We start from the raw sequence: 26219 nt of genomic DNA, 5'->3' as shown, positions 1-26219 counted from the left end.
AGTAACTGGAACTACAGGCGCACGCTACCACGCCCAGCTAATTTTTGATTTATTGTAGAGTTGAGGTCTCACCAAGTTGCCCAGGCGGGTCGCGAACCCGCAGGCTCAGGCAATCCACCCACCTCAGCCTCCCAAAGACGCTGGATTACAGGCTGAGCCACCGAGCCCAGGTTTTTTTTTTGTAATTGTAGAGATAAGGTCTCTCCAAGTTGCCCAGGCTGATCTCAAGCTCCTGGGCTCAGGCAGTCCTCTTGCCTGTGCTTCCCATAGTGTTGAGATTATAGTCATGACCCATTGCACCCAGCCTAAGAAAATAAATCTTAGCAGAAACCTAAGGAGATTTTTGTTGCCTTGTATAGAAGGAAGAAGGCAGAAATGAAATGCTGGAAATTGGCATGGCAGATTTTGGTAGGCTGCTATGATTTCCTGTAGCTGAACAGTGCTTATTTTTATCATTGAGTTGTATGTTTTGAACCCTAGCCTTTATAGCAAAACGGTGAAACCAGCTGGTATGGTTATTATTTCACACATAAAGTTAGTAACAAACATAAGATAAAACCCAGGGACTGGGCACAGTGGCTCATACCTGTAATCCCAGCACTTTGGGAGGCTGAGGTGGGTGGATTGGCTGAGCCCAGGAGTTCGAGACCAGCACAGGCAACATGGTGAGACCTCATCTCTTAAAAAAAAAAAAAAGTGAGAGAGAGAGATGAAAAAAAAAAAAAACACTTGGGAATTATAATAGTTGTTTATTTCATCCTGCTAAAATTCCTTTTCAAACAGAAATGGCAGATGTAACTATCTTTCAGCGCCCATGTTATGTGATACTGTGTGTAGAAATCTTGCCTAAAGGTATCTCAGGTGACCTTTTCCCCTTCCTGCTGTATTTGCTGTGTGATCTTGGCTAAGATTTTTGTTTTCAGTCAACTTTTTCAGATTCTTTATTGTTGACAACTTGTAAATCTCACTCATGCTTTTGAATTGCCCAGCTTCCTCAACTATATTTTCTTTTGAAGCTTTAGTATTATAGTCTAATAAGGTTCACTGTCAATCAGTATTGTCCAGTATTTGTTTACTCTCTTTGCACTATGATCCTAAAATTTTGTGTGTTCTTTCCCCCCACAGGTTTTTTGTGCTTCCTGCTGTAGCCTAAAATGTAAACTTTTATATATGGACAGAAAGGAAGCTAGAGTGTGTGTAATCTGTCATTCAGTGCTAATGAATGGTAAGTATTAAACAGGTTGATTTCACAGTTACTGAGCCAGAACAAGATAATTCCTGTGAAAGACTTTTTTCCCGTCTTTCTCTACAAGTTGCTTACTTTCTCAACTATTACAACTTTAACTAAAAATGTTGACCTAATTTTCCACGTTTTGAAAATATCTTGGCATTTCAGAATTCCTGTGCCTAATTTAATGAATGAATGCTAACACCAGGTAAGTTTTGCAGGAATAATGGAAATTGGAAATCTGGTAGTGCTTTGTAGCTGTTAATGTTCCTGTACAATTACCAGGGTAAGGTGAGGATAGGGAGCTTTTGACCATTTAGATGATGAGATATTAAAGTTTGACCGAGGTTTTCCTTTCAAGAGAAGTTATCTCTTTCTATGGAACACCTTAATAACTTAGAATTCATTCTTATTAATACCTTGTTTCATTAATCTTTTAAAAATATTTTAGCAAGTAGAAAATTGCATTTTTCTGCCAGTTATATCTTTAATGTTACTTAGATTTGTTATAAGGATAGTGGGTTTGAATTTAGTTATGTGGTGAAAGAATATGGCCAGAGGAAGATGAATAAAACTTAGTGGTTCATCTTTTGCGAGACTGGAAATGATCCAAGGGCATTTTTTTTTTTTTTTTTTTTTGAGTTGGAGTCTCACTCTGTCGCCCAGGCTGGAGTGTGGTGACCGCTCCTGGCTACCGCAGCCTCGACCTGCTAGGTTCCGGCGATCCTTCTGCCTCAGCCTTCCAAGTAGCTGGAACTACAGGCGTGCGTGACCATGCCCGGCTAATTTTTGATTTATTGTAGAGATGAGGTCTTGCCAAGTTGCCCAGGCGAGTCTCGAACCCACAGGCTCAGGCAATCCACTCACCTCAGCCTCCTAAAGGCACGGGATTACAGGCTGAGCCACCGAGCCCAGCTGGGCATTTTAGTTAAAAACAAAAGTAACTCCGAGTATTCTTTAAAGTTGTTCAGGTTATAGTGTTTTTTCTTTGTGTCTTTGTACAGTTGCTTGAACAATTACTAATAGACATAAAACACTGAACTTGGACACCATTGCTACCTATGCCAGGGTAGTGTACCTCTTGGAGGCTGGAACTTATCTGCTCTGAGGCCCCACCTGCTCTGTCTGTCTGCCTTGCTCATAGTGATGTTTTCCTGTTGCTGGCTTATTAACCTATTGCATGACAGTTAATCTGATCTGTTCTAATTTCCTATGATCCACCCAATTTCCTCCCATTTCTGAATTCTTATAATTTTGATCAAATATGAATCATTCTCTCTACTCTTAAGGGTCACTTTATCGATGGCAATTATTTCACTTGATTGCTCAATTGATGATTTTTATTCCACTGCTTTCATTTTTCAGACTCATATCCACAGACAAGAGCATGCTGCTTAATTACAGTACCCAATATCTCTTTTATTTGATGAGAGCATCCAACTTGATAGCTAATTTTTAAACTTGGCATAGTTTTAAAGATGAAGGAAATGGCAGAGGATTCACATGGAATACTTACCTTTTATTAAGCCAAGGAAGCCCTGAACAAGGGATCCTAGGGTAATCCACTTTTCCTGGTTTTTCCAGCGTCTTTCCTCTCGCATGGCTTAGCCTGATCTTTTTCTGAATATTTAATTTGATGCTTTTCAGTGTTCCCTATTCCTTTCTCCCTTTCTCCTTTTCTCTTCCTTCCCTCTTCCTGCCAGTGCTTTAAAAGGAACATAGTTTTGTTACTAGCCTTATCTTGCAGTTAAGAGGCAATAAATATTCAATATCTTTTGGATCACTCTTAGATGTTCAATGAGATTTTTGAAAAGATGCTCAAAAATTGGGTGGTTTCTACTCCTGGGCATGTGGTGTTATCAGAACCTAGTAGATAAAATTTGATATCTTTCATTTCTGTAGTACCTTTCATCCTGTTTACTTTAAAGACAATAGGTGATATGTCAGTATTTAGTAAAATTATAGGGTACATAGAATCTTAACGTATTTGTGATCGTTCATATTGGTTGATCACATTTATATGATATTGGCACATTTTCATGTTCAAATGGGTCCTGTGCTTTTAAGACACACCAAAGATGTGAAATGGTTGTTATTGCTGGATATAGGATAATAATTGCATAAAAGCAGAATTCACAAAAATGCTTAGATGTGTTCTCCTGAGCTTTAGGCTTTAGAATTTTTAAAATGAGATTTTTATCTTAACTAATAAGAGCCTTAAAGGTCTAGAAATCTCCTGTGTTTTCTAAGATTCGTATAATTTTTTTAAAAGTCTAGAAATGAAACTAAAAATTATACAGTGGAGTTGTGCCATTTTAGCCTTTGATTTTGATTTTTTGACTTTAGAACTTTATAAAATACATTAAATGTTAAAACAAACCAAAACATGCCTAAATGCTATTCCAGTTACTAATTCTTAAAGTTTCACATTGTTTTATTCCCTTTTAAGGGAATGCTTGGTCTCCTACAAAAAAGCCAGAGGCCTAGTCTTTAACTCAGACTGATCTACCATCAGTCTGCATCAGAAGTATCTGATAATCATGTGATTCTTATTTGTTCCAACCAAATAATTGACTTAGTTACATGGTCTCCTTTAATTGAATACAGTCACCTCCTTAATACCTTCACTAACTGGAAGAGAGGCATACTATGAGTGTTAATGAGGAGGAGCTGCATTATTTATCCAATATTATGGAGGTCTTGATGTCCATATTTTGCAATCCATTCACATTGATTGTGTCTGTATTTGCTTTAGCTCAAGCCTGGGAGAACATGATGAGTGCCTCAAGCCAGAGCCCTAACCCTAACAATCCTGCTGAATACTGTTCTACTATCCCTCCCTTGCAGCAAGCTCAGGCCTCAGGAGCCCTGAGCTCTCCACCTCCCACTGTGATGGTACCTGTGGGAGTTTTAAAGCACCCTGGAGCAGAAGGTAGGGGATCATGTGCTATTCTCTCTCTTTTTCCTCACGAAGTTCCTCTGAAAAGGTGCTGATGGGACTTTGCAGCACAAGTCTTTAAAACACTGCAGATAAATCCCTTTGGATGGTTATTAAAGTGAAAGAACAAGGTGAGAAATGTGTTAAGACTATTTCTGGGCAAGTAAAGAATCATATTGTATTGCTTGATATTTTGGAGGCACCTTAGAAAATATGCCATTCTCCTCTCCAACTTAAAAATGGAGTCATTAGCACGTTTATACTTAAAAAGAGATATAGAATTTGAAGTCAGCCTGTAAATTCCTAGCTTCATGCCTACTTTAATGTTCTTTGTAGGTGTTTAGTAAGAGATGAAAATGAGAGTTCTTTCTGACCAGCCCTTTCTAGTATTGCTTTTTTGGAATACACATTGCCATTTTTCTCTTTTCATTTTTAATCTGTCTGTATAAAAATATGAAAATTTTTACATTAAGTACATAGACCTTTAAATCCAGAACTTTGATTCTGATTATATCATGTAATAGGTAGAAAATTATAGGCTCAGTCTATTTTGGTTTATTATATCTTTATGATTATGATATTGTCAGTGAAAGGCACTATGTTTAGGGGGTGAAGAATAGTAAAAATAGCAATGATGTATTTTCTTAAAACGATCTTGTCAAGAAGTTTCCCTTGATAATTAAAATCAATCTTCCTTCATTAATTTTTTTGTCTTTTCATCTAGTAATATTCCCTTCCCCTTGCTAAATAGCCTCTCCTTTTGAAGACTGCTATTGACATTATCATACTCTTCCCCATTTTCCCTTCTTTTCAGATCATCCCTTAGTCATACTCCTTGTATTTTTATGAGTTCAGGCTTTCTTTCTTAAAAATCTTTATTCTCTTTACTTCATTTGTCATTTTTGTTGTTCTTCCCTAGTCTCTCTGTGTTTTGACTGTTTGAATTGATTTCTGAAACTAGATTTAAAGAGATCATTTCATCAGACTCAGTTTTCCAACTTTTTCCCTCTCCTTTTACCAAAATGAAAACTACTTCTGCACTGCCAGATCAGTCTTTTCCTTCTTCAGTAACACTTTAGGCAAAAAACTGGTCATTTTGCTTCCCAGTTCTTCCAAATCTGTACCAGCTCGTTCTTAATTAATTATTTATTCTTTAACATTCTTCAGGGCATCTTTTGCCCCTTAAAAGTACCATATCACTTTACCAGATAATTTCTCTGGAAACCTCATACATTTAGGAGATGTGGATGTCTGTTGCTTGATATTTTTTTCTTGCTATTAATTTATTTTCTAGGCACCTAAAATACTTTCCTTAGTTTTTCTCAGTTTCTCTCAGTTTTGCGGGACAGAGTATTGTGACATAATCATAGAAGTGTTGAAGAACTCTTAATATTTCAAAACAAAGTGTTTTAAGGCTTTGCATGTAAGTTATAGAATTAAAGAACATATTTAAATGTATTTTTAATTAATTTGTAGCCACTTTTACACACAGTTCAGATGTTTCTAATATAAGATGCTAAATAGTGATTTCCTTGTACATCTGGAATTGGTTACCTTCTCTTCTTTGATATTAGAAGCCCTACCAATGTCAAATTGATGCCTGTTTTATTTTTCTGGCCCCTCAAGTGGCTCAGCCCAGAGAGCAGAGGCGAGTTTGGTTTGCTGATGGGATCTTGCCCAATGGAGAAGTTGCTGATGCTGCCAAATTAACAATGAATGGAACTTCCTCTGCAGGAACCCTGGCTGTGTCACATGACCCAGTCAAGCCGGTAACTACCAGTCCACTACCAGCAGAGGTAAGAAAACAAAACAGCAACTAAAAGTGAGCACCTACTTTAACCAGCATTGTGCCACCTCTGTCTTGGCTTTTTCTAAGTTGAGTGCCTTTCGTTTGGAACCCTGTAGGTTTTGGATAATTGTGTGGGGGTGGGGGTAAACTAAATGTGGCAAAAATCAGCTATCCTTGTTTGCTGTATATTTGGAAGACTTTTCAGGAGAAAGGTTCTTATGGAAATTGTTCTCAGATGAGCTCAGGCACTCCACTGAAGCTGGCGGTCAGTCTAGAGGGAATTCTGATCCTTTGATACATTGATTTTCAAATCATGGTTTCCCAAATTCTGTGATGGCCTCTTTCCTAAGAGGTGAGGAGGAGCAAACAATCTGACGGTGACTTAGGAACCCTTCTTTTTCTTTTTTTTTTTTTTTGAGTTGGAGTCTTACTCTGTTGCCCAGACTGGAGTGCAGTGGCTGCTCCCGGCCACCGCAGCCTCAACCCACTGGGCTCCGGCGATCCTTCCGCCTCAGCCTTCCGAGTAGCCGGAATTAACAGGCGCACGCTACCATGCCCGGCTGATTTTTTTGATTTCTTGTAGAGATGAGGTCTCGCCAAATTGCGCAGGCAGGTCTCGAACCCGCGGGCTCAGGCAGTCCACTCACTTCAGCCTCCCAAAGTCGCGGGATTACAGGCTGAGCCACCGAGCCCGGCTAGGAAGCTTTCTATTCCTTTATCTTCAACTCGAACATCTCTGCATTTGTCTGTTCTGTTAATGCTTCCATTTCCGATTTTTAAAAAGGATACCAGAACTTAATGGATGGAAACCTCAGATAATACACCTGAGGAAACTAGCTTATGCTCTGCTCTCACTTTACCTTGTTTCTGTAGGAATATCAGTCACAGTTTTTGAGGCTAACGGGATTCTCTTTCTTTGGGGCCCTTCAGAAGGGGACAAATATCCACTACCTTTTTTTTGTTTTTGAGTCAATAAGAGAACAGAGCCACCTAGAAGCACAACTAGAAAATGTACACATGAGATCCTTTTTTTTTTGAGTTGGAGTCTCACTCCATGGCCCAGACTGGAGTGCAGTGGCACACTCATGGCCACTACAGTGTTGACCTGCTGGGCTCCGGCGATCCTTCTGCCTCAGCCTTCCAAGTAGCCGGAACTACAGGCGCGCGCTACCACACCTGGCTAATTTTTTATTTATTGCAGAGATGAGGTATCGCCAAGTTGCCCAGGCGGGTCTCGAACCCACGGGCTCAGGCAATTCACTCACTTCAGCCTCCCAAGGTGCGGGATTACAGTCTGAGCCCGGCTAAAAGTTTTTATCTAAAACAAAAAATCAGGATCTTATCAAGGATCACATTTGCATTTAGTTATCATGTTTCTTTGGTTCCTTTAATCGTGAACAGTCCCTCTATCTTTTGGTTTTTTATTTATTTATTTATTTTTAGTTTTTCATATCATTAATTTGTTAAAGTATTTGGGGCATGTTTTACATAATACCCTCAAGTTGTATTTGTCTGATTCTTTTTTCAAGATTAGTTTGAATAAACATTTTTTGGTGGTAATAATAATGCTATTTAAGTGATGATCATTTCTTAGAGAATTTCATCAATAAGTATTAATTTGATAATTGGTTAATGTGATGTGTACTGTGTTTCTCCATTGCAAGGATACTTTTCCTCTTTGCAATTAATAAGTAATATGAGAGTGATTCTTTCAGTCTGTGAGTATCCTGTTCCCCAACAATCTTTCAACCAATGATTTTATTATTTTTTGATGATTCTTATCTGAATCACTTATAACTAAGGGACTCATATGGTAATGATTTTTTTCTGTTAAATTTCTTTACATCTCTTAGCTTGTATGATAAGTTCTTTTTTTTTTTTTTTGGATATGTTTCTTTTTTTTTTTTGAGTTGGAGTCTTACTCTGTCACCCAGACTGGAGTGCAGTGTCCGCTCCCGGCCACCGCAACCTCGACCTGCTGGGCTCCGGTGATCCTTCCACCTCAGCCTTCCAAGTAGCCGGAATTACAGGCATGCGCTACCACGCCCGGCTGATTTTATTTATTGTAGAGATGAGGTCTTGCTGCCCAGGCGGGTCTTGAACCCGTGGGCTCAGGCAATCCACTCACCTCAGTCTCCCAAAGGCGCGGGATTACAGGCTGAGCCACCGAGCCCGGCTTTTGATAGGTTCTTAAAGCATAAATATTTTTCAGTGAATGAGGTAGCACTAGTGAGTGCACATTATAGGGAAACAAGTTTCAGCTCAATATAAAAGAAATTAAACCAAGTTAATTATTTTATTTCTATGCTCTGACATTGTTCAACACTCTTTTAATATTTATTTGGGACAGCAAGGGAAAATAAATTTTTTAAAGCCAGACTAGAATAAATTTTTCTTATTTTTATGGTCTAGTAGAGTGCTTGGAACTTATTAACAAGGGCTCAATAAATGAAGTAAATACCTTTGTACAAAAAATATTTTAGTAGAGGCTAACTACTTATGATATTAAAAAGGAGGATTTGGCATGCCTATAATCCCAGCACTTTGGGAGGCCAAGGTAAGAGGATTGTTTGAGCTCAGGAGTTCGACACCAGCCTAGGCAATGTAATGAAGCGTCTTCTCTACAAATTAAAAAATTAGCCAGACCTGTGGTCCCAGCTACTCAGGAAGCTGAGGTGGAAGGATCACCTGAACCCAGGAGGTCAAGGCTGCTGTGAGCTGTGATCATTGTGGTCATGCCACTGTACTCCAGCCTGGACAACAGAGTAAGACCTTGACTCAAATAAGATAAAAAAAATAAAAAAAAAGCCAGGCACATTGGCTTACACCTATAATCCCTGCACTTTGGGAGGCCAATGCAAGAACAATGTCTGAGCCCAGAGTTTCCAGACCAGTCTGGGCAATTTGGTAAAACCTTGTCTCTACAATAAATCAAAAAATTAACCAGACATGATGGCATATGCCTATGGTCCCAGATACTTGGAAGGCTGAGGCAGAAGGATCACTTGAGCCCAGAAAGTTGAGGCTGCAGTAGCCATGAGCATGCCATTGCACTCCATCTTCAATGACAGGGAGACTCTGACTCAAAAAAGGGGTGGGGGGGAGATTTATGTACCATTTAAATAGCAGGTTATAATAGATTGCTTTATTTCTTGTATCAGGCCTTCTAATCAGTTAATAATGGTTTGCCAATAAAATTTTCTAAGTCTTCTTTTTTTTTTTTTGAGTTGGAGTCTCACTCTGTCGCCCAGACTGGAGTGCAGTGGCCGCTCTCGGCCACCGCAGCCTCGACCTGCTGGGCTCCGGCGATCCTTCCGCCTCAGCCTTCCGAGTAGCCGGAATTACAGGCGTGCGATACCACGCCCGGCTGATTTTTTGATTTATGGTAGAGATAAGGTCTCGCCGCCCAGGCGGGTCTCGAACCCGCGGGCTCAGGCAATCCACTTACCTCAGCCTCCCAAAGGCGCAGGATTACAGGCTGAGCCACCGAGCCCGGCTTAAGTCTTCTTTTATATACCATACTGACCACTGAAAAGTTGAAACAAAAACCCACTGAAAACTTACAGTACTAAATTATAGATAGTATAGGCAAAAGTATTAAAAAACATGGGTATATTTTTAAGAAATAGTTTAGGTATGAAGTACATATAGCAAAGTGCTTAGAGAGCATTAATCTTTAGGAAACAACTTGATGAATTTATATATTATGCTTTTTAAATATAATGTGTTTGTGTGTGTGTGTGTGTGACCACCATTTAGTTAAACATGCAGAAGAACATCTCCATCACTCCATAAGGTTCCCTCATGCCTTTTTTCTGTCAGTACTCCCCTTATTCAAGGTTATCACTATTCTGACTTGCATCACTGCAGAGATTATTTTTTCTCATCTTGAGCTCACAGAAATGGGAGCAGTAGTATATATAATGTTTTGTTTTTAGCTTCATAAGTTCAGAATAATGTTTATGAGATTTGTCCATGTTTTATGTATAAAATTAATTTTTATTGCTGAGTAGTATTTCATTATATGGATATACCATAATTTATCTGTTTTCCTGTTAATAGACATTTGAATTGTTTCCAGTTTTTGGCTATTGTGAATAGAGCTGCTTGAGCATTCTTACACATGTTTAGAAAACAGCTCTTAAATGTTTTTCTTCTAATTTTAAAACTTCTATTTTTTTTAAGTTATAGAGAATATAGGGAAGAGGGCATCATTTTAATAGCTCTTTGACTGTGTTCTATTAAATAATCATTAATTGAATGGACTTAACTTCACCCAAAATGTTTTGCAGCATTACACTTTATTAATTGCAAGTAATGTCATACTAAAGCAAACAAAAACGAACCTGAAGTTTTATTACATAGTAAATGGAAAATGATGGCCTATTTTAATGTCTATATTTTATCAAAGTTAGTTTTTCCCTATTTTCTGGTAAAATATATACAACATAAATTTTTTTTGTTTTTTGAGTTGGAGTCTTACTCTGTCACCCAGACTGGAGTGCAGTGGCCGCTTCCGGCCACCGCAGTCTCGACCTGCTGGTCTCCGGCGATCCTTCCACCTCAGTCTTCCAAGTAGCTGGAACTACAAGCACGTGCTACCACGCCCAGCTAAATTTTGATTTATTGTAGAGATGAGGTCTCAACAAGTTGCCAGGTGGGTCTCGAACCCGCGGGCTCAGGCATTCCACTCACCTTGGCCTCCCAAGGCACGGGATTACAGACTGAGCACCAAGCCCAGCTTTGTTTTGTTTTTGAGTCAGAGTCTCATTGTCACTCAGACTGGAGTGCAGTGGCATGCTCATGACCACCCTAGCATTGACCCTCTGGGCTCAGGCAATCCTTCTGTCTCAGCCTTCCGAGTAGCTGACACTATAGCGCGTGTTACCATGCCTGGCTAATTTTTCGATATTCTGTAGAGATAATGTCTTCCCAAGTTGTCCAGGATGGACTCAAGCCCCTAACTTGAGACAGTCCTCTTGCCTCGGCCTCCCAAAGTGTTGGGATTACAGACTTGAGCCATCGCAACCGGCCTACAACATACAATTTACACTTTTAATTATTTTTAAGTATACCATTTATTGGCATCAGGTACATTAATGTTGTTGTGCAACCATTGCCACTATAGTCAATGTGAATTTTAAAAAGTGATACAAATGAGAAGATTTAGTTCAAGTAGAGCCAAAGACGTTAATGATTAAGAAATTATTAGAAGATACTGAAATTTTGTTTCTGTTGCCACTGCAGTGTTTTAAAAATATTTTTATTTTATGGGAAAAGGAATTGGAGTAAAGGAAGCTCTTCTCGTTACAATGATTTGCTAATACCTATCCATTTGAAAGGAGAACTGATATATGAGGCCTTTGCCTCCCGAGTGGCTGGGACTACAACTGAGCACCACCATAGCTGGCTAAGTTTTAAATTTTTTTTGTAGAGACAAGGTCTTACTATGTTGCCCAGGCTCAAACTCCTGGGCTCAAGCAGTCCTCCGGCCATAATCTCCCCAAGTGCTGGGATTACAGGTGTGAGCCACCACGCCTGGCCTGAAAACATTTTCATAGTATAAGCCTAGTGTTTTTGTTTGTTTGTTTTGTTTTGTTTTTTACATCATGGGTTAATGAATATCTTGTGTTATCTTTCAACAAGTATACATTTCAAATTTTCACTTAAAGTTCCCATTTATATTCTAAATTATATTCTGCCAAAATCTTGAATTCTCTGTAACACTCATTTTGCTGACTTGCTTTTCCTAGACGGATATTTCTCTGTTCTCTGGGAGTATAACTCAGGTTGGAAGTCCTGTTGGAAGTGCAATGAACCTTATTCCTGAAGATGGTCTTCCTCCCATTCTCATCTCCACTGGTGTAAAAGGAGGTATATGGACTTACATATTTAAACAGGGATAGTTATGTATGTCAAATGTTGCCTTCTGATTAAGGGAGGGGAGCAAAATTTGAGTGATAACAATCTTTCTCCTATCCAACAAAGTATCTATCCCATTGCCATGAAAACAATTGTTACGCTTATTATTTTAGAGCAGATGTTTATGTTTTTATATTATAATGCCATTTTTATTCTTTGGAAGAATATAATATTAATTACAATATAAATGTATTTTATTAGCAGTTTTAAAAATATTTCAAAGCCCATAATATTCGAAGAGTTGCTTGTGGCTTTAGGATTGGCCTACCTTGATACAGTCATTGATTTAACTTCTTGTTTGGAAGCATTATACACATCCAAAATGATACATATAATAGGTATGAAGAACACTGAAATTAAATAGCAATTTCACTGCTAGGAATAATTTTTAGGGAGTCTTGGTAAGAAGTAAGATTATTATCCTGTAAAAGAATGTTTAACTTTATATGAAATTTTATTGTTGTTATATTCAGATCAGCATAAAATCAGTACATTTTTCAGAAGATGGTTTATTAATAACTTCTCTTGAATGTTGTCCGAGGCTTTTTCCTAGTCTCTTGCCTTCAGCCTTTTTCTCTTTTATCTTTTACACTGTTGCCAGTTATCTTTTAAAACATAGATATTGTCACATATTGCACTTGCTTAGAAATATTTAATGGATTCCCAATGTCTTTATTATAAATTACTTACCTTAGCAGAGGGTGTTCCTTATCATCTCTCAACCTGTCTTTCCAGCCATTAGCCCAGCACCTAACATGCATGCTGCAGATTATTTGCTATTTTTTTTAATATTCATTTTTCATTCTTCCATGCTTTTTCTTTTGCTGTGGAATAATGCAAAAGAATGGACTTCAGAATTGTATAACCATGAGTTTTAATGCCAGTACCATTTCATCCTAGCTGTTATCCTCTCTGAATGTTTCCAATTTTTTAAAAATTGCATAACTACACCTACTTAAGAATCATTGTGAATGTTAAATTAGATGTTATACCTATAAGTACATGGCAAGAAAGTATATGGTACAAAGTATGTATGTAATTAATATTTTCCTTTTCTTCCTTTCCTCTGCCTGGAATACCCCTCTGTACTGGTGACTTCTTATAGAACTCCTCAACCTTTCTAAATCCACCTTCGAGCCGGGCTCGGTGGCTCAGCCTGTAATCCCGCGACTTGGGAGGCTGAGGTGAGTGGATTGCCTGAGCCCGCGGGTTCGAGAACCACCTGGGCAAATTGGCGAGACCTCATCTCTACAATAAATCAAAAAAAAAAAATCAGCCGGGTGTGGGTAGCACGCGCCTGTAGTTCCAACCACTTGGAAGGCTGAGGCGGAAGGATCCCTGGAGCCCAGCAGGTCGAGGTTGTGGTGGCCGGGAGCGGCCACTGTACTCCAGTGTGGGCAACAGAGTGAGACTCCAACTCAAAATAAATAAATACATAAACAAAAAATAAATAAATAAATCCACCTTCATGGTTAACTCTTCTCTAAATTCTTGCCTAGGCTGCCTACAAAGTAGTGTTTTTCCTTCTTATCTCTGTTCTAATAGCAATTCTTATAGATTGTTGCTACAATAACACTTTTCTCAGTGTAATTTAGATATTTTATAGATCTGATTCTTTACTTATACCATGAATTCCTTTAGTCTTAATTCCTGTTTGTGTTTCTATTCCTTGCATGGTTCTGGGCCCACAGTAGGCTCTCAGCAAATGTTTACTGAGTGTAATTATACTCTGAAATCCAGCTGTGTCCCAGATAATTCAGCAGTGAGTTTTCACATAAAGTTAAGCATTCTTTTGATTGTATAATGCCTTTGCTCTTCTATCAGGACTCCATAAAAATATGCTTTTGTTAGTAAACTTGCTATTTAGGTTACAAATTTTGGTTATTTTAATCTTAGATTTATAAGGAATTAAATTGGACTGCTCTGCTGTTAAAATAAGTTAGATTGCAGAATTCTATTTTCATAAAAAGTTATATTCTTAAGTCTAATTGTCAGAGTCTCTTCTACCAAGAAAGAGCAGCTAGTTATCTATATTAATTATCTATATTTACTTCATTAAACTATGTTACAGTCTCTTTACCGGAATTTTCAGCATTGTATTCCAGTGAGATCCTTTAATAAAAAATTTTCTTTAACTCTCTTAGTATTTCTTTTTCCAGTAAATATTTTTATTAATAGGGTAGGTAATTTCCATTACATCTTCAAAAAAATCACTTTTTAAAGTTATGTTGTTTAGTTGGAAATGGTGTTACTTTGCTCTACCTGGACTGTCCCTTAATGATGTATTTTATATAAGACCAACCAAGCAACATTCAAGTTTTAGGCTTTCAATTTCTTATTTATATTTCTAGATTCTACAGTGATTATTACGTATGATTTTGACTTCAAGCTAAGAGGACCACCATCATTCGAAATGAGGTGGCTGAATGTTACATACTGTGCTTCCAGAGATTAAATGAGAGGGTTACATTCAGTATTTACTCGTTCATGTTCAGAATCTGATGTGTGATTTATTAGTGATTTTAAAGATATATGTATTAAGACTCTTGAGTTATGCTTAAAGGAGTTGTTTTATGAAGCCAACCAACTATGATATTTTCATTTTCTGGGTTCTATTTTTAGAGTTTAATTTTTTTTTCTTTTGAGTTGGAGTCTGTCATTCAGGCTGGAGTGCAGTGGCACGACCATGGCTCACCACAGCCTCGACCTCCTAGGCTCAGACGATCCTTTCACCTTAGCTGGGACTACAGGCACATGTTACCACACAGGGCTAAGTTTTTTATTTTATGTAGAGATGAGGTCTCACCATGTTGCCCAGGTTGGTCTCAAAGTCCTGGACTCAAGCAGTCTTCCCACCTCAACCTTCCCAATTGCTGGGATTACAGGTGTGAACCACCATGCCCAGCTGAGTTTACTTTTTTAATGGTCAAAATATCAAACAGTAAAAAGTAGGGCTCTTTTCTACCTCAACTCTTTGACAAGCTTTCAAAAGGTAATGAATATTACCACTTTCTTGTGTATCATGGGTTATTTTAAAATGTGAGTCGTAGAACATGTATTATGTGAAATTCTTGTTATGATAGTTGGCAATTTTTTGTTGTTTTTTTTTTGAGTTGGAGTCTCACTCTGTCGCCCAGACTGGAGTGCAGTGGCCACTCCCGGCCACCGCAGCCTCGACCTCCTGGGCTCGGACAATCCTTCCCTCTCAGCCTTCCAAGTCGCTGGAAATACAAGCGCGCGCTACCATGCCTGGCTAATTTTTTTTTTTTTATTTATTGTAGAGATAAGGTCTCGCCAAGTTGCCCAGGCGCGTCTCGAACCCACCGGCTCAGGCAATCCACTCACCTCAGCCTCCCAAAGCGTGGGATTACAGGCTAAGCCACCGAGCCCAGCTGGCAGGTTTTTAATTAAATGAAAGATTATCTTTAGACTATGACACAAAACCATTTTGGGGAGAAGTTTGCACATAGGATAGCTACATTATCATCCAATGATTGGGTCACTTTTTAGAGTAAAGAGGAATACTATTAACTTGACACTGGGACAGCATGTACAAACCAGGATCTGTGTTCACCCTACGTATACATCAAATGTTTGTCTCTTTCCTGTGAGTAATTAGCATATTTATCTGTCAGATTTCATTCTTGATTTGTCCTTTTAACCAATCTGTTATATTGCTCTCTCCCCTTACAGACTATGCTGTGGAAGAGAAACCATCACAGATTTCAGTAATGCAGCAATTGGAGGATGGTGGCCCTGACCCACTTGTATTTGTTTTAAATGCAAATTTGTTGTCAATGGTTAAAATTGTAAATTGTAAGTTAAAAAATTGTTTAAGTTAAAATGAGGTGTTTTACTGACTCATAAATAGTAAATAAAACTTTCCAATTCATTACATACAAATATTTTTATAGAGAGTTGGTTTGTATAAAATAATGTATCCCAGAGGACAACTGTGGGACTGTGCAACTCTTGTCTTTAGTTACAGGGGTGAGGTAGGTAAATTCTCTATGGAAGAAAGCCAAACAACTCTTGAACTAACCTGAGTTAAGTTCTTCTTGAGATGGGTTTGTTAAGTTACAACTCACCACCAGAATAACTGGTGGCAGATAAATTATACAGGGCCAGACAATTTACATGCTAGGTTTTAATTTCAGAAACCTTAATCGTTGTGTGAAACTTTATTTAGGAAAATTATTAGTTAACTAACATAACACATAGTAATGTCAATACATTGTAAGCTAAGATTCAGAAGAAACTTTTCAATTCTTGGTGATAGCTTCATGGGCATCACAATGAGAGAGAGGACGGTAACTTTTAGAATCTTGATTCTACTTTCCCATATGGTATTGGAAAATAGTGCATTTATCCTGAATGAGTGTTAATAGGCAGTTTTGGAGGAAGGAAGGACCGTCTGGGGAATAGTCCTTCAGTTCCCATTGTATACTTGTCTTAAGTTGATCTCAGAAACCAGAAACACTTTTTTTTTTTGATTCGAAGTCTCACTCTGCATCCAGGCTGGAGTGCATTGGCATACTCACAGCCACCGTAGCCTTGACCTGCTGGAGTCAGTTGATCCTTCTGCCTTAGCCTTCCAAGTATCTGGAACTACAGGCGTATGTCACCACGCCTAGCTAATTCTTCTTGAGTTATTGTAGAGATGAGGTCTTGCCAAGTTGCCCAGGGTGGTCTTGAACCACTGGGCTCAGGCAATCCTCTCACCTCCACCTCCCAAAGTGCTGGGATTACAGACTTGAGCCACCATGCTTGGCTAACCAGAAACACTTCTATACTACTTCCTTAGAGATTCTACGTTGATGAAATGTAGGTTTCTGACTTACTTGCTAATCATATTCCTGTATATTTAGCCAGTTGTTAATGCTTGCTACCTTTCATTCCTGGATCAGACTTTAAAGTAATTTGCTTGAAATTTCAGTTTACTATATCTAGTTTGTCAATGATACTTAGAAATTAGCTAACCTGGAATTTCTGAAGCGTATCATATTACTGTTTAGGTATATAAAGTAAATCTTTTCAAAGTGAAAGAAATGGATCTTTCTTTTTTAAAATTTATATTTGTTTTGATTACGTAGTGGGATTTGTAATTTTATTTGAATTCTTTTTCAATTTCTTTGGGAATTCCATTGTGTTAGGGACAAATAATAAAAGTGTCAAGGATTAAACATTGTTGTTCACCACATATGGTTTCTACTGTTCGTACTTTATATAACCTTAAAGTGAAGGAGTGGCCATAAGTAGTTTAGAGAACCACTTTGTACAGCATGAAACCTAGTTAAAGTCATGTTGCTGATTATCTACAATTTTCTCCCAGAAAAGACAATAGTTAGAATAGCTAGAATCTTTTGGTCATAGATTAACTTTAATAAATATAACTAAAAATGTATTTTCTTTAGGCCACGATCTAAAGTCAAAACTATAATATTGGCTTTTATTGTTTTTGTCTCTGGCCTTTCATATGTAGTTACTTACTTTGGTGAATTTTTGTTTTTGTATAAAGTTGGAGGACTTTGGTTCTTAAGTCATTATCCAGGATACATAGTTTGGTTTTGCTTATTATTAATAAAATGTTGCTTCTTTTTATATAATGCCTTTTAATAATAGGAGTTAAAAGTTTTAGTGCATTTTCATAATTATTATTTGTTTTACTTCCATTGAAATCCTTTTCCTAAGTGTTTAAAAAGAGCCAGAGGCATTGGCATGTTTTATTTTCTACAATAGTTTTTTGGCTCACTGCAGTGACATTTCACAGTTAAATTATACAGACTCAGTATGATCTATTTTAATCTTTGCTGTATTGTAATATGGATTTCTATGCATCTTTTTTAAGAGTAAGGATTGTTTTTATATTTTTATTCCATCTATAGATGTGAACAGGAAGTGCTGGTGTTTCACAACCAAGGGAATGCATGCAGTGGGTCAGTCTGAGATAGTCATTCTTCTACAGTGTCTACCAGATGAAAAGTGTTTGCCAAAGGATATCTTTACTCACTTTGTGCAGCTTTATCGGGATGCTCTGACAGGTGAGAATGCTTTATGACTTAGCCTGCTCCCTTTATATATGATAAAAATTTTTGGATTCATATTAAAAACCAGTAGTCTTAACTTTGGACCTGAGCTTGTCATGAAACTGATATTACTTGCCATGGTGTGAGGAAATTATAAATTATATTATTTTCCCTGGTGTCATTGTTATTATTTTACAGAGACTGGAATCCAAATTGTAAAATAATCTATTGACCTTGATGTAAAAATATTTTCCATTTAAAAAAAAATATTTTCCTTTGAATAGCTTAAGGATCAAGACATTAATACCTGGTAGAAGGAAGCATACCCATAACTTACTACTTGTTTCTTCAGTTAACTATTGATTTAATCATATTGTAAATACTAATGAATACTCAAATTTCAAAAACAGTTAACATGATATCTTTTTTTGAGTTCAAAAAATGTTATAAATATTAACTGTAACAATGTAAAAGTAAAAGCATAACTATTAGAAGTTGGGAAAGACAAAGGAGATTAATATAAAGAAATACAAACTGAAGTTGAGAGAGAAAGAAACCTATTATTTATTTGACATTACAACTATTTATAATGACATTGTAAACAAAGCACGATGGCTCACACCTGTAATCCCAACACTTTGGGAAGCAAAGGCAAGAGGATTACCTGAGCCCAGGGGTTTGATACCAGCCTGGGCAACTTGGTGAGACCTTATCTCTAAACAATAAATCAAGAAAAATTAGCCAGGTTTGGTGGCACATGCCTGTAGTTCCAACTACTTAAAAGGCTGAGGTGGAAGGATTGTGTGAGCCCAGCAGGTTGAGGCTGCAGTGGCACTGCACTCCAGCCTGGGAAACAGAGTGAGACTCCGACTCAAAAAAAAGATTTTTGACATTATAAAGTCAGCCTCCTCTGATTTAATAGAGGAAGTAGGAAGTGGTATAATTGAACTCAGTTCTCATTTATTATAACAGGAAGTCACTAAATAATACCTATACTTGATGAATAAGAAAAGAGTAGTATAAGCATAGGGACTAAAACACATGAATGATAAAAGAGATTGTGGCTGGGAGGGGGCTGAGCGTGACCAGGTTATTAAAGCTATTTTCATGTATTATTTGATAATGTGTCATAAATATATTAAAACCATAAATTATTCAGGCTTTCTTTTTTTTTTTGAGTTGGAGTCTCACTCTGTCGCCCAGACTGGAGTGCAGTGGCCGCTCCCGGCCACCGCAGCCTCGACCTGCTGGGCTCCGGCGATCCTTCTGCCTCAGCCTTCCGAGTAGCCAGAATTACAGGCATGTGCTACCACGCCTGGCTGATTTTTTGATTTATTGTAGAGATGAGGTCTCGCTGCCCAGGCGGGTCTCGAACCCGTGGGCTCAGGCAATCCACTCACCTCAGCCTCCCAAAGGCGCAGGGTTACAGGCTGAGCCACCGAGCCCGGCTTATTCAGGCTTTCTTAATGCAGTAACCCATCGTGGAATTCTGTGTCAAAGACAATATCCAAAATATAAAATGCACTTTTGTGCATGAAAGTGTTTATTGCAGCATTACCTAAATTGAACACTAATATTCAGAAGCAGCCTAAATGCCCCTTCAAGAAAAAAGTTTAGCTGTATAGTGTTATACTTACTAGGTGTATGCATCTTTTTTAGAACTTTTTTTTAACCATTAAAGTAATATTTATGAAAATAATATAACATGGAAAATGCTCTTGAAATAAGTACAAAAGCAGTATATACAATTGCATTTTTAATATGCTTGTAAGGTTATGCATAAACGTTTCTGCCTTTATGTCTTAATTAGTCTCTATAACAGGTGTAATATTACTTAAAAGCAAAGTGATACACTGGAAACTGACCACATGATACCTGTGGAAGTACATTTCAGTGTTTACCCTGTCAGTTCCAAAATGTATAGGGTTTATCTGAAATCATCCAGATCCTTTTGGCCATATAATACCCTGGAGCCAAATTTAGTTCCAAAAATGACCTGAAATTTTCACTTTTCTCCTCGATTTATATGTAAAAACTCTAGAGAAATGGCACTGGCGGTTTAAATAATTGTATGCATGTTTGGGTTTTGGAAGGTAGCATGCTCACCACTGTACCACCAGCGTGCCAGGCTCATGTGGGTTTTGAAAGGGCATCAGGAACTAGGGAATGGAAGGTACATGAATGTCTTGTTTAGGAGCCTATCCTTTATTCTGTAGGCAGTGAGGAACTATTGAAAGAATTTGAGATGATGAGTGACATCATCAGATTTTTATTTTAGAGAGATGTCTCTGGAAGCAGTATGAAACATGGATCAAAGTCCATGAATTTGGTGGCAGTTAAGAAACAATTGCAGCAAATAAACAATAAAAATAAACTGACTGCTGATGTACGCAGCAACATGGATGAATCTCACAGATATGCTGAGCAAAAGAAGTCAGGATTTAAAAAGTACATATTGGATGATTTTATTTATGTGATTCTCTGGAACAGACAAAATGACTCTGTGGTGATAGAAATCAGATCAGTATTTGCCTGAAGTGAGTTGGGGTGCAGGTGGTGGATTGACTGCAGAGGGACCCAGAAACTTTCTAGGTTGGTGTAATGTTCTGTATCTTGATGAGGATGATAGTTAAATAGATGTTTATATTTATCAGAACTCATTGTTCTATACACTTGAAATCTGTTGGTTTTATTCTATATAAATTATACCCCCAAAAGTTAATTTTTTAAAAAAGCTGTTGCAGGAATCCAGCAAGAAATTAAGGAATTACTAGGACTTGAGTTAAGTAATGGCAATGGCAATAAAGAGTATTAGAGAGAGATGAAAAACGCATTGCTTCAATTCAATAGGATTTGATAACTAATTGGATATGAGGGACTAGACAGGACAAGTCAATGCTGATTTCAGATTTCCGACTTGAGCACTTGAGTGGATGTTGCTCTTATTCATTGAGCTGATGGAGTAGAAGAACAAATGTAGCAGAGAGAGAGAGTTGAGTTTGTTTAGTTTCTTGAATTTGAAATTAATGACATTGGATAAAATATGTAAGTGACAGATGAATATATAGATATGGACCCTAGGAGATAGATTTGGGCTAAAATACAGATTTGGGAGACAGCTTTTATGTGATAGTTGAAATTATGATTGTGAATGTAATAGGCCAGTGTACACAGACTAGGGGTGGAATCCCGGAAATACCAGCAAGGAGAGGAGGTAAATCATTGCATGAGTTATTAAAATACATGTTTAGCATAAAATTGTTATATATTTTCAAAAGAATCCTTATATATCAGTAGAGTCCATTTTGAACTATTAAAATATGAAAATTCTATAATAAAAGTTACTTGGAAATGATCATAATAGTGATAGTCCAAAGTCAGACTATAGTACATCTAAATCATCTTAAAATATTTTCTGCACTGTAGGATGGGAACATGTACATATATATGTATCTAAGTAAATAACATTCAAAAGTGTAAATGAACTATAAGAGTCTTTCCCTGAGCCGGACTCGGTAACTCAGCCTGTAATCCCAGCGCTTTGGGAAGCTGAGGGGAGTGGATTTCCTGAGCCTGCGGGTTCGAGACCCGCCTGGGCAACTTGGCAAGACCTCATCTCTACAATAAAATAAAAAAATTTAGCTGGATGTGGTAGCACATGCCTGTAGTTCTAGCTACTTGAAGACTGAGGCGAAAGGATTGCTAGAGCCCAGCAGGTCGAGGCTGCGGTGGCCAGGAGCATGTCACTGCTCTCTAGTCTGGGTGACAGAGTGAGACTCCAACTCAAAAAAAAAAGAGTCTTTCCTTGAATAGCAATCATTTCACAGCTCATCAGATATTGAGACTAAAAGATATCTTATATCATCCTAGTCCAAACTCTTCATTTTTTGGATAAGAGAAATGAGACCTTACAGGTGTTATTGGCTTACCTAAATCACAGACCTAGTTGGTGGCAAAATTAGGACTAAAGTTCCTAGACCAGTATTCTTTACATTATGTCAGTTGCCTCACTGTATGTATTAATAATATATCAGTTTTCAAAAATATGTATATGTACAATATCTATGTGCTATGTGTATTTTTATTTTTTTATTTTTAAATTTTTACTACACATTTTTACAAGTAAAAACATATTTTTAGATGTTCTAAATAATCCCAATTCATTATTTTCTCCTCTGTATAGTACATTGTGTGGAATTGACAAATTGAATCCTTAGTTTCTTGTGTATGACACCTTGAATACTCTATCACTAGTTATTTTACCTTCAATCACTTGAAATGCCTTAGAAGCCCCTGAATGCACTTTCTTTATAATTTTAAAATCTAACTGCATGTATTTAGTAATAAATACATGTATGTATCTATTATATTTACTATATGTATACACTTCAGTCATACATAATTGTTTATGCTTTCTACAGTGAAGGGAAATGTAATTTGTGAGAATTACATGCTGAGAGTTTCAGGATGTCTTTTGATTATTACAGTGATTCTACATTGTATATAGTTTCTCTCCTTCTCCCATCTCTTCCTTCATGTTTTGTACCTGTTTTTTTACAAACAAATATTTAGAAGATGGATTTGGATGAAGTGGAATTTGTATCTATCAGATTATTTTTTCTGAAGTTATTCTCTGGTTGTTTACCTCTCACTAAAAAACCTATTTTGGCTTCCTGTTGCCTTTGGAATAAACTGCGCACTCCAGCGTTCAGTACTCTGCATGACTTGATCCTATATTTTTAGCCTCATTTTCCACTAGTCATCTCCCCATACTTGCATTGTAGCCAAACTAAAAATTTCTTTGTTCATTTTATATGTATACAAGAGGGGAGTAAAAAAACTCAGGATTGGCGAGACCTCATCTCTACAATAAATCAAAAAATTAGCCAGGCATGGTAGCGCGCGCCTGTAGTTCCAGCTTCTTGGAAGGCTGAGGCGGAAGGATCACCGGTGCCCAGCAGGTCGAGGCTGTGGTGGCCGGGAGCGGCCACTGCACTCCAGTCTGAGCGGCAGAGTGAGACTCCAACTCTAAAAAAAAATAAAATAAAATAAAAAAGAAAATGTGCATTTATTCTTACATGTTTAAACATCGGTCACCTTCAAAAGTACTCTTTTGTTTGATGCAATACACCCATCGAGACGCTTTTTCTATTGCTCACAACAGTTTTTGAACTCGTTCATTTTGATGCCTTTTACTGCTTCTGCCATTTTTTGTTTCACCTCCTCCACAGTGGCAAAATGTTTCCCTTTGAGGAGGACTTTTTTCATCAGGGAAACAAAAAAGTCGTTCAGGGAGAGATCAGGTGAATAGGGAGGGTGAGACACAGGGGTTATGCTGTTTTTTGTCAAAAACTACTGAACACTCAGCGTGGTGTGGGCAGGTGTGCTTGTAAATTACCCATCATGAAATGGGCAAACGTTTGGGGAAAAAAAATCTGAAAAAAAACCCAACAATGACACTGAAGCCAAATGCAATATCTCACAACAATGCTAGCTGGTATGCTGATGGATTCCTATGAGGGAAGCCTGTACTGGAAGGGGCTCACCCTCCAAAAATAATTCTGATTTTTTTTTTGGTCCCTCCTTGTATATATATTTATATATTCTGATTATTTCCCATTTTATTACCCATAATTATTATGTCCCAACCATGCTATTTACCAACACCCCAACTATCTGAATCTTATTTGTTTTCTTAAGCCTTAAATACCACTTTTTCCATTAATTCTTCCTTGATGATCCTCCCAGACAGAAATAATCTTTTCTTCTGAACTACTCTTTTTTTATCTTTTATTTTTGAGTCAGAGTCTCACTTTGTCACCCAGGCCGGAGTGCAGTGGCACAATCTTGGCTCACTGTAGCCTCAACTTCCTAGGCTCAGGTAATCCTTCCACCTCAGCCTCCCAAGTAGTTGGGACTACAGGTGCACACCACCATGCCCAGCTAATTTGTTTTATTTTTTGTAGAGATGAGGTGTCACTCTGTTGCCTAGGGTGGTCACAAACTCCTGGGCTCAAGCAATCCTCTCACCTCAGCCTCCTAAAGTACTGAGATAGGCATGAGCCACCGCACCTGGCCCCCGAACTCCTTTAATACTTTATTCTTAAAAATTAGTTGAGTCCAGCCTGATGACTCACTCCTCTAATCCCAGCACTTTGGAAGACCGAGGTAGGCAGATTGCTTGAGCCCAGGAGTTTGAGACTGGCTTGGTCAATATAGCGAAACTGCGTCTTTACAAAAAAATTTTTTTAAATTAGCCAGGCATGGTGGTGGGCACCTGTAGTCTCAGCTACTCAGGATGCTGAGGTGGAAGGATCACCTGAATGCAGGAGGTCAAGACTGCTGTGAGCTGTGATTGTTGTGATCATGCCCACTCCAGCCTGGGCAATAGAATGAGACACCAACTCAAAAAAAATTTTTTTTATTTGGTATTGTTATGATTTGAATGTCCTTTCCAAAACTCATGTTGAAATTTAATTGCTAGGAGGTGGGACCTTTAAGAAGCGATTAGGCCATGAGGGCTCCACCCTCATGGACAGGATTGGTGCTGTTAATAAAGCATGAATTTGGCCGCCTCTTGCGCTCTTACCCTTCCACCCTCTGCCATCAGATGATGAAGCAAGGATGCCCTTGCCACAAGCCAGCCCAGCTTCCAGAACTGTGAACCAGTAAATGTTTGCTCGTTATAAATTACCCAGTTGGTAGTATTAAGTTATAGCATCACAAAATGGACTAAGATAAATTTAAAAATACATATTTATGTAAGTTATAATGTGTAATAACAAAATAACCACTCACTAACAGAGTACCTGGCCGAGCTCAGTGGCTCAGCCTGTAATCCCAGCACTTTGGGAGACCAAGGCAAGTGGATTGCCTGAGCCCACGGGCTCAAGACCCGCCCGGGTAACTTAGCGAGACCTTGTCTCTACAATAAATCAAAAATTAACCAGGCATGGTAGCACATGCCTGTGGTTCTGGCTCCTTGGAGGGCTGAGACGGAAGGATCGCCGGAGCCCAGCAGGTCGAGGCTGCGGTGGCTGGGAGTGTGCCACTGTACTCCAGTCTGGGTGACAGAGTGAGACTCCAACTCAAAACAAAAAACAACAACAAAAAACAGTGTACCCAACTAAGAAAGGCATTAAGATAACATAAATAAATAGATATTTTTTTAAAAAAGAGTGTCAGCTGTGCTGTAGTTTTCATTTGGAGCTCAGGATCCTCTTTCAAGCTCATTTAGGTTAAGATAATTTAGTTCCTTCCAGGTTCCCATTTTCTTGCTCACTATTGCCAGGGGACTGCTCTTGGCTCTTAGAGGTTGCCAACAGTTCCTTGTGTTGTGGCTCTGTACATAATTTACAGTATAGATATATGCTTTCTTCCAGGCCAGTGAAATGTGTTTCTTTGCTTTGAATCTCTGACCTCTTAACCTAGATCTAAAGGACTTATGCTAGGCCTATCCTAATAATCTTCCTTTTGATTAACACAGAGACAGCTGATTAGTAACTTACCACGGGAGTGATAGTGAATATATTCACAGGTGCTGCCCCCACTCAAGGGGAGAGAATTAAACAAGGCATATACACCAGAAGGCAGACAGAATTCTACCTACCACACAGAATTTCTATTCTTCTTCCAAATATGACACAGGCCTTAGCATACTTTTTCTGCTCATTCAATATCCTCACCAGTCTTTGTAGTGTTGTCTGTAGTTTGTTTGACTTCTTGTAAAAGAAAAAAAAAAGTTTTTATTTTCAATTATCAGCCCAATTTCAGTATCATCATAAAAATCTGTATCAATGTTCACTTTAATCAATATTATTATTATTATTATTATTTTTGAGTTGGAGTCTCACTCTGTCGCCCAGACTGGAGTGCAGTGGCTGCTTCCGGCCACCGCAGCCTCGACCAAATGGGCTCCGGCGATCCTTCCACCTCAGCCTTCCGAGTAGCCGGAATTACAAGCATGCGTTACCACGCCCGGCTGATTTTTGGATTTACTGTAGAGATGAGGTCTCACTGCCCAGGCAGATCTCGAACCCGCGGGCTCAGGCAATTCACTCATCTCAGCCTCCCAAAGGTGCGGGATTACAGGCTGAGCCACTGGGCCCAGCTAATCAAAATTATTATTTACATTTACCATCATATTTTCTCCATACCTGTTATTTTCAGTATCTTGTGTTTCCACTTGGACTTGCTTTTCTTTCTGAAATGCATCTTTTTATTTGTTCTCTCAATGAAGGGCTACAGCTAGTAAACTCCTTTAGTCTTTTTATGTCTGATTTTTTTATTTTTGTTTTGCCATCACTTTTGAATTAG

At 38.1% G+C, this 26219-nt stretch overlaps 1 protein-coding gene across 1 annotated transcript in view; it reads left to right on the top strand.

Moving 5' to 3' along the window:
• Window positions 1-26219, top strand: part of LOC103251241 (zinc finger FYVE domain-containing protein 9) — a 104676-nt gene that overhangs the window by 21622 nt on the left and 56835 nt on the right. Inside the window, exons 2-7 of the mRNA XM_008049824.1 lie at window positions 1126-1225; window positions 3984-4160; window positions 5793-5962; window positions 11709-11829; window positions 15571-15693; window positions 17763-17918. Of these exons, the coding sequence (XP_008048015.1) occupies window positions 1126-1225; window positions 3984-4160; window positions 5793-5962; window positions 11709-11829; window positions 15571-15693; window positions 17763-17918 (847 nt within the window). The remainder of the gene's footprint in view (window positions 1-1125; window positions 1226-3983; window positions 4161-5792; window positions 5963-11708; window positions 11830-15570; window positions 15694-17762; window positions 17919-26219) is intronic.

Source organism: Carlito syrichta, unplaced genomic scaffold (assembly GCF_000164805.1).
Source record: "Carlito syrichta isolate Samal-C Ts95f unplaced genomic scaffold, Tarsius_syrichta-2.0.1 Scaffold137712, whole genome shotgun sequence".
Lineage (NCBI taxonomy): Eukaryota > Metazoa > Chordata > Mammalia > Primates > Tarsiidae > Carlito > Carlito syrichta.
This window is presented reverse-complemented; position numbering and strand designations above follow the sequence as displayed.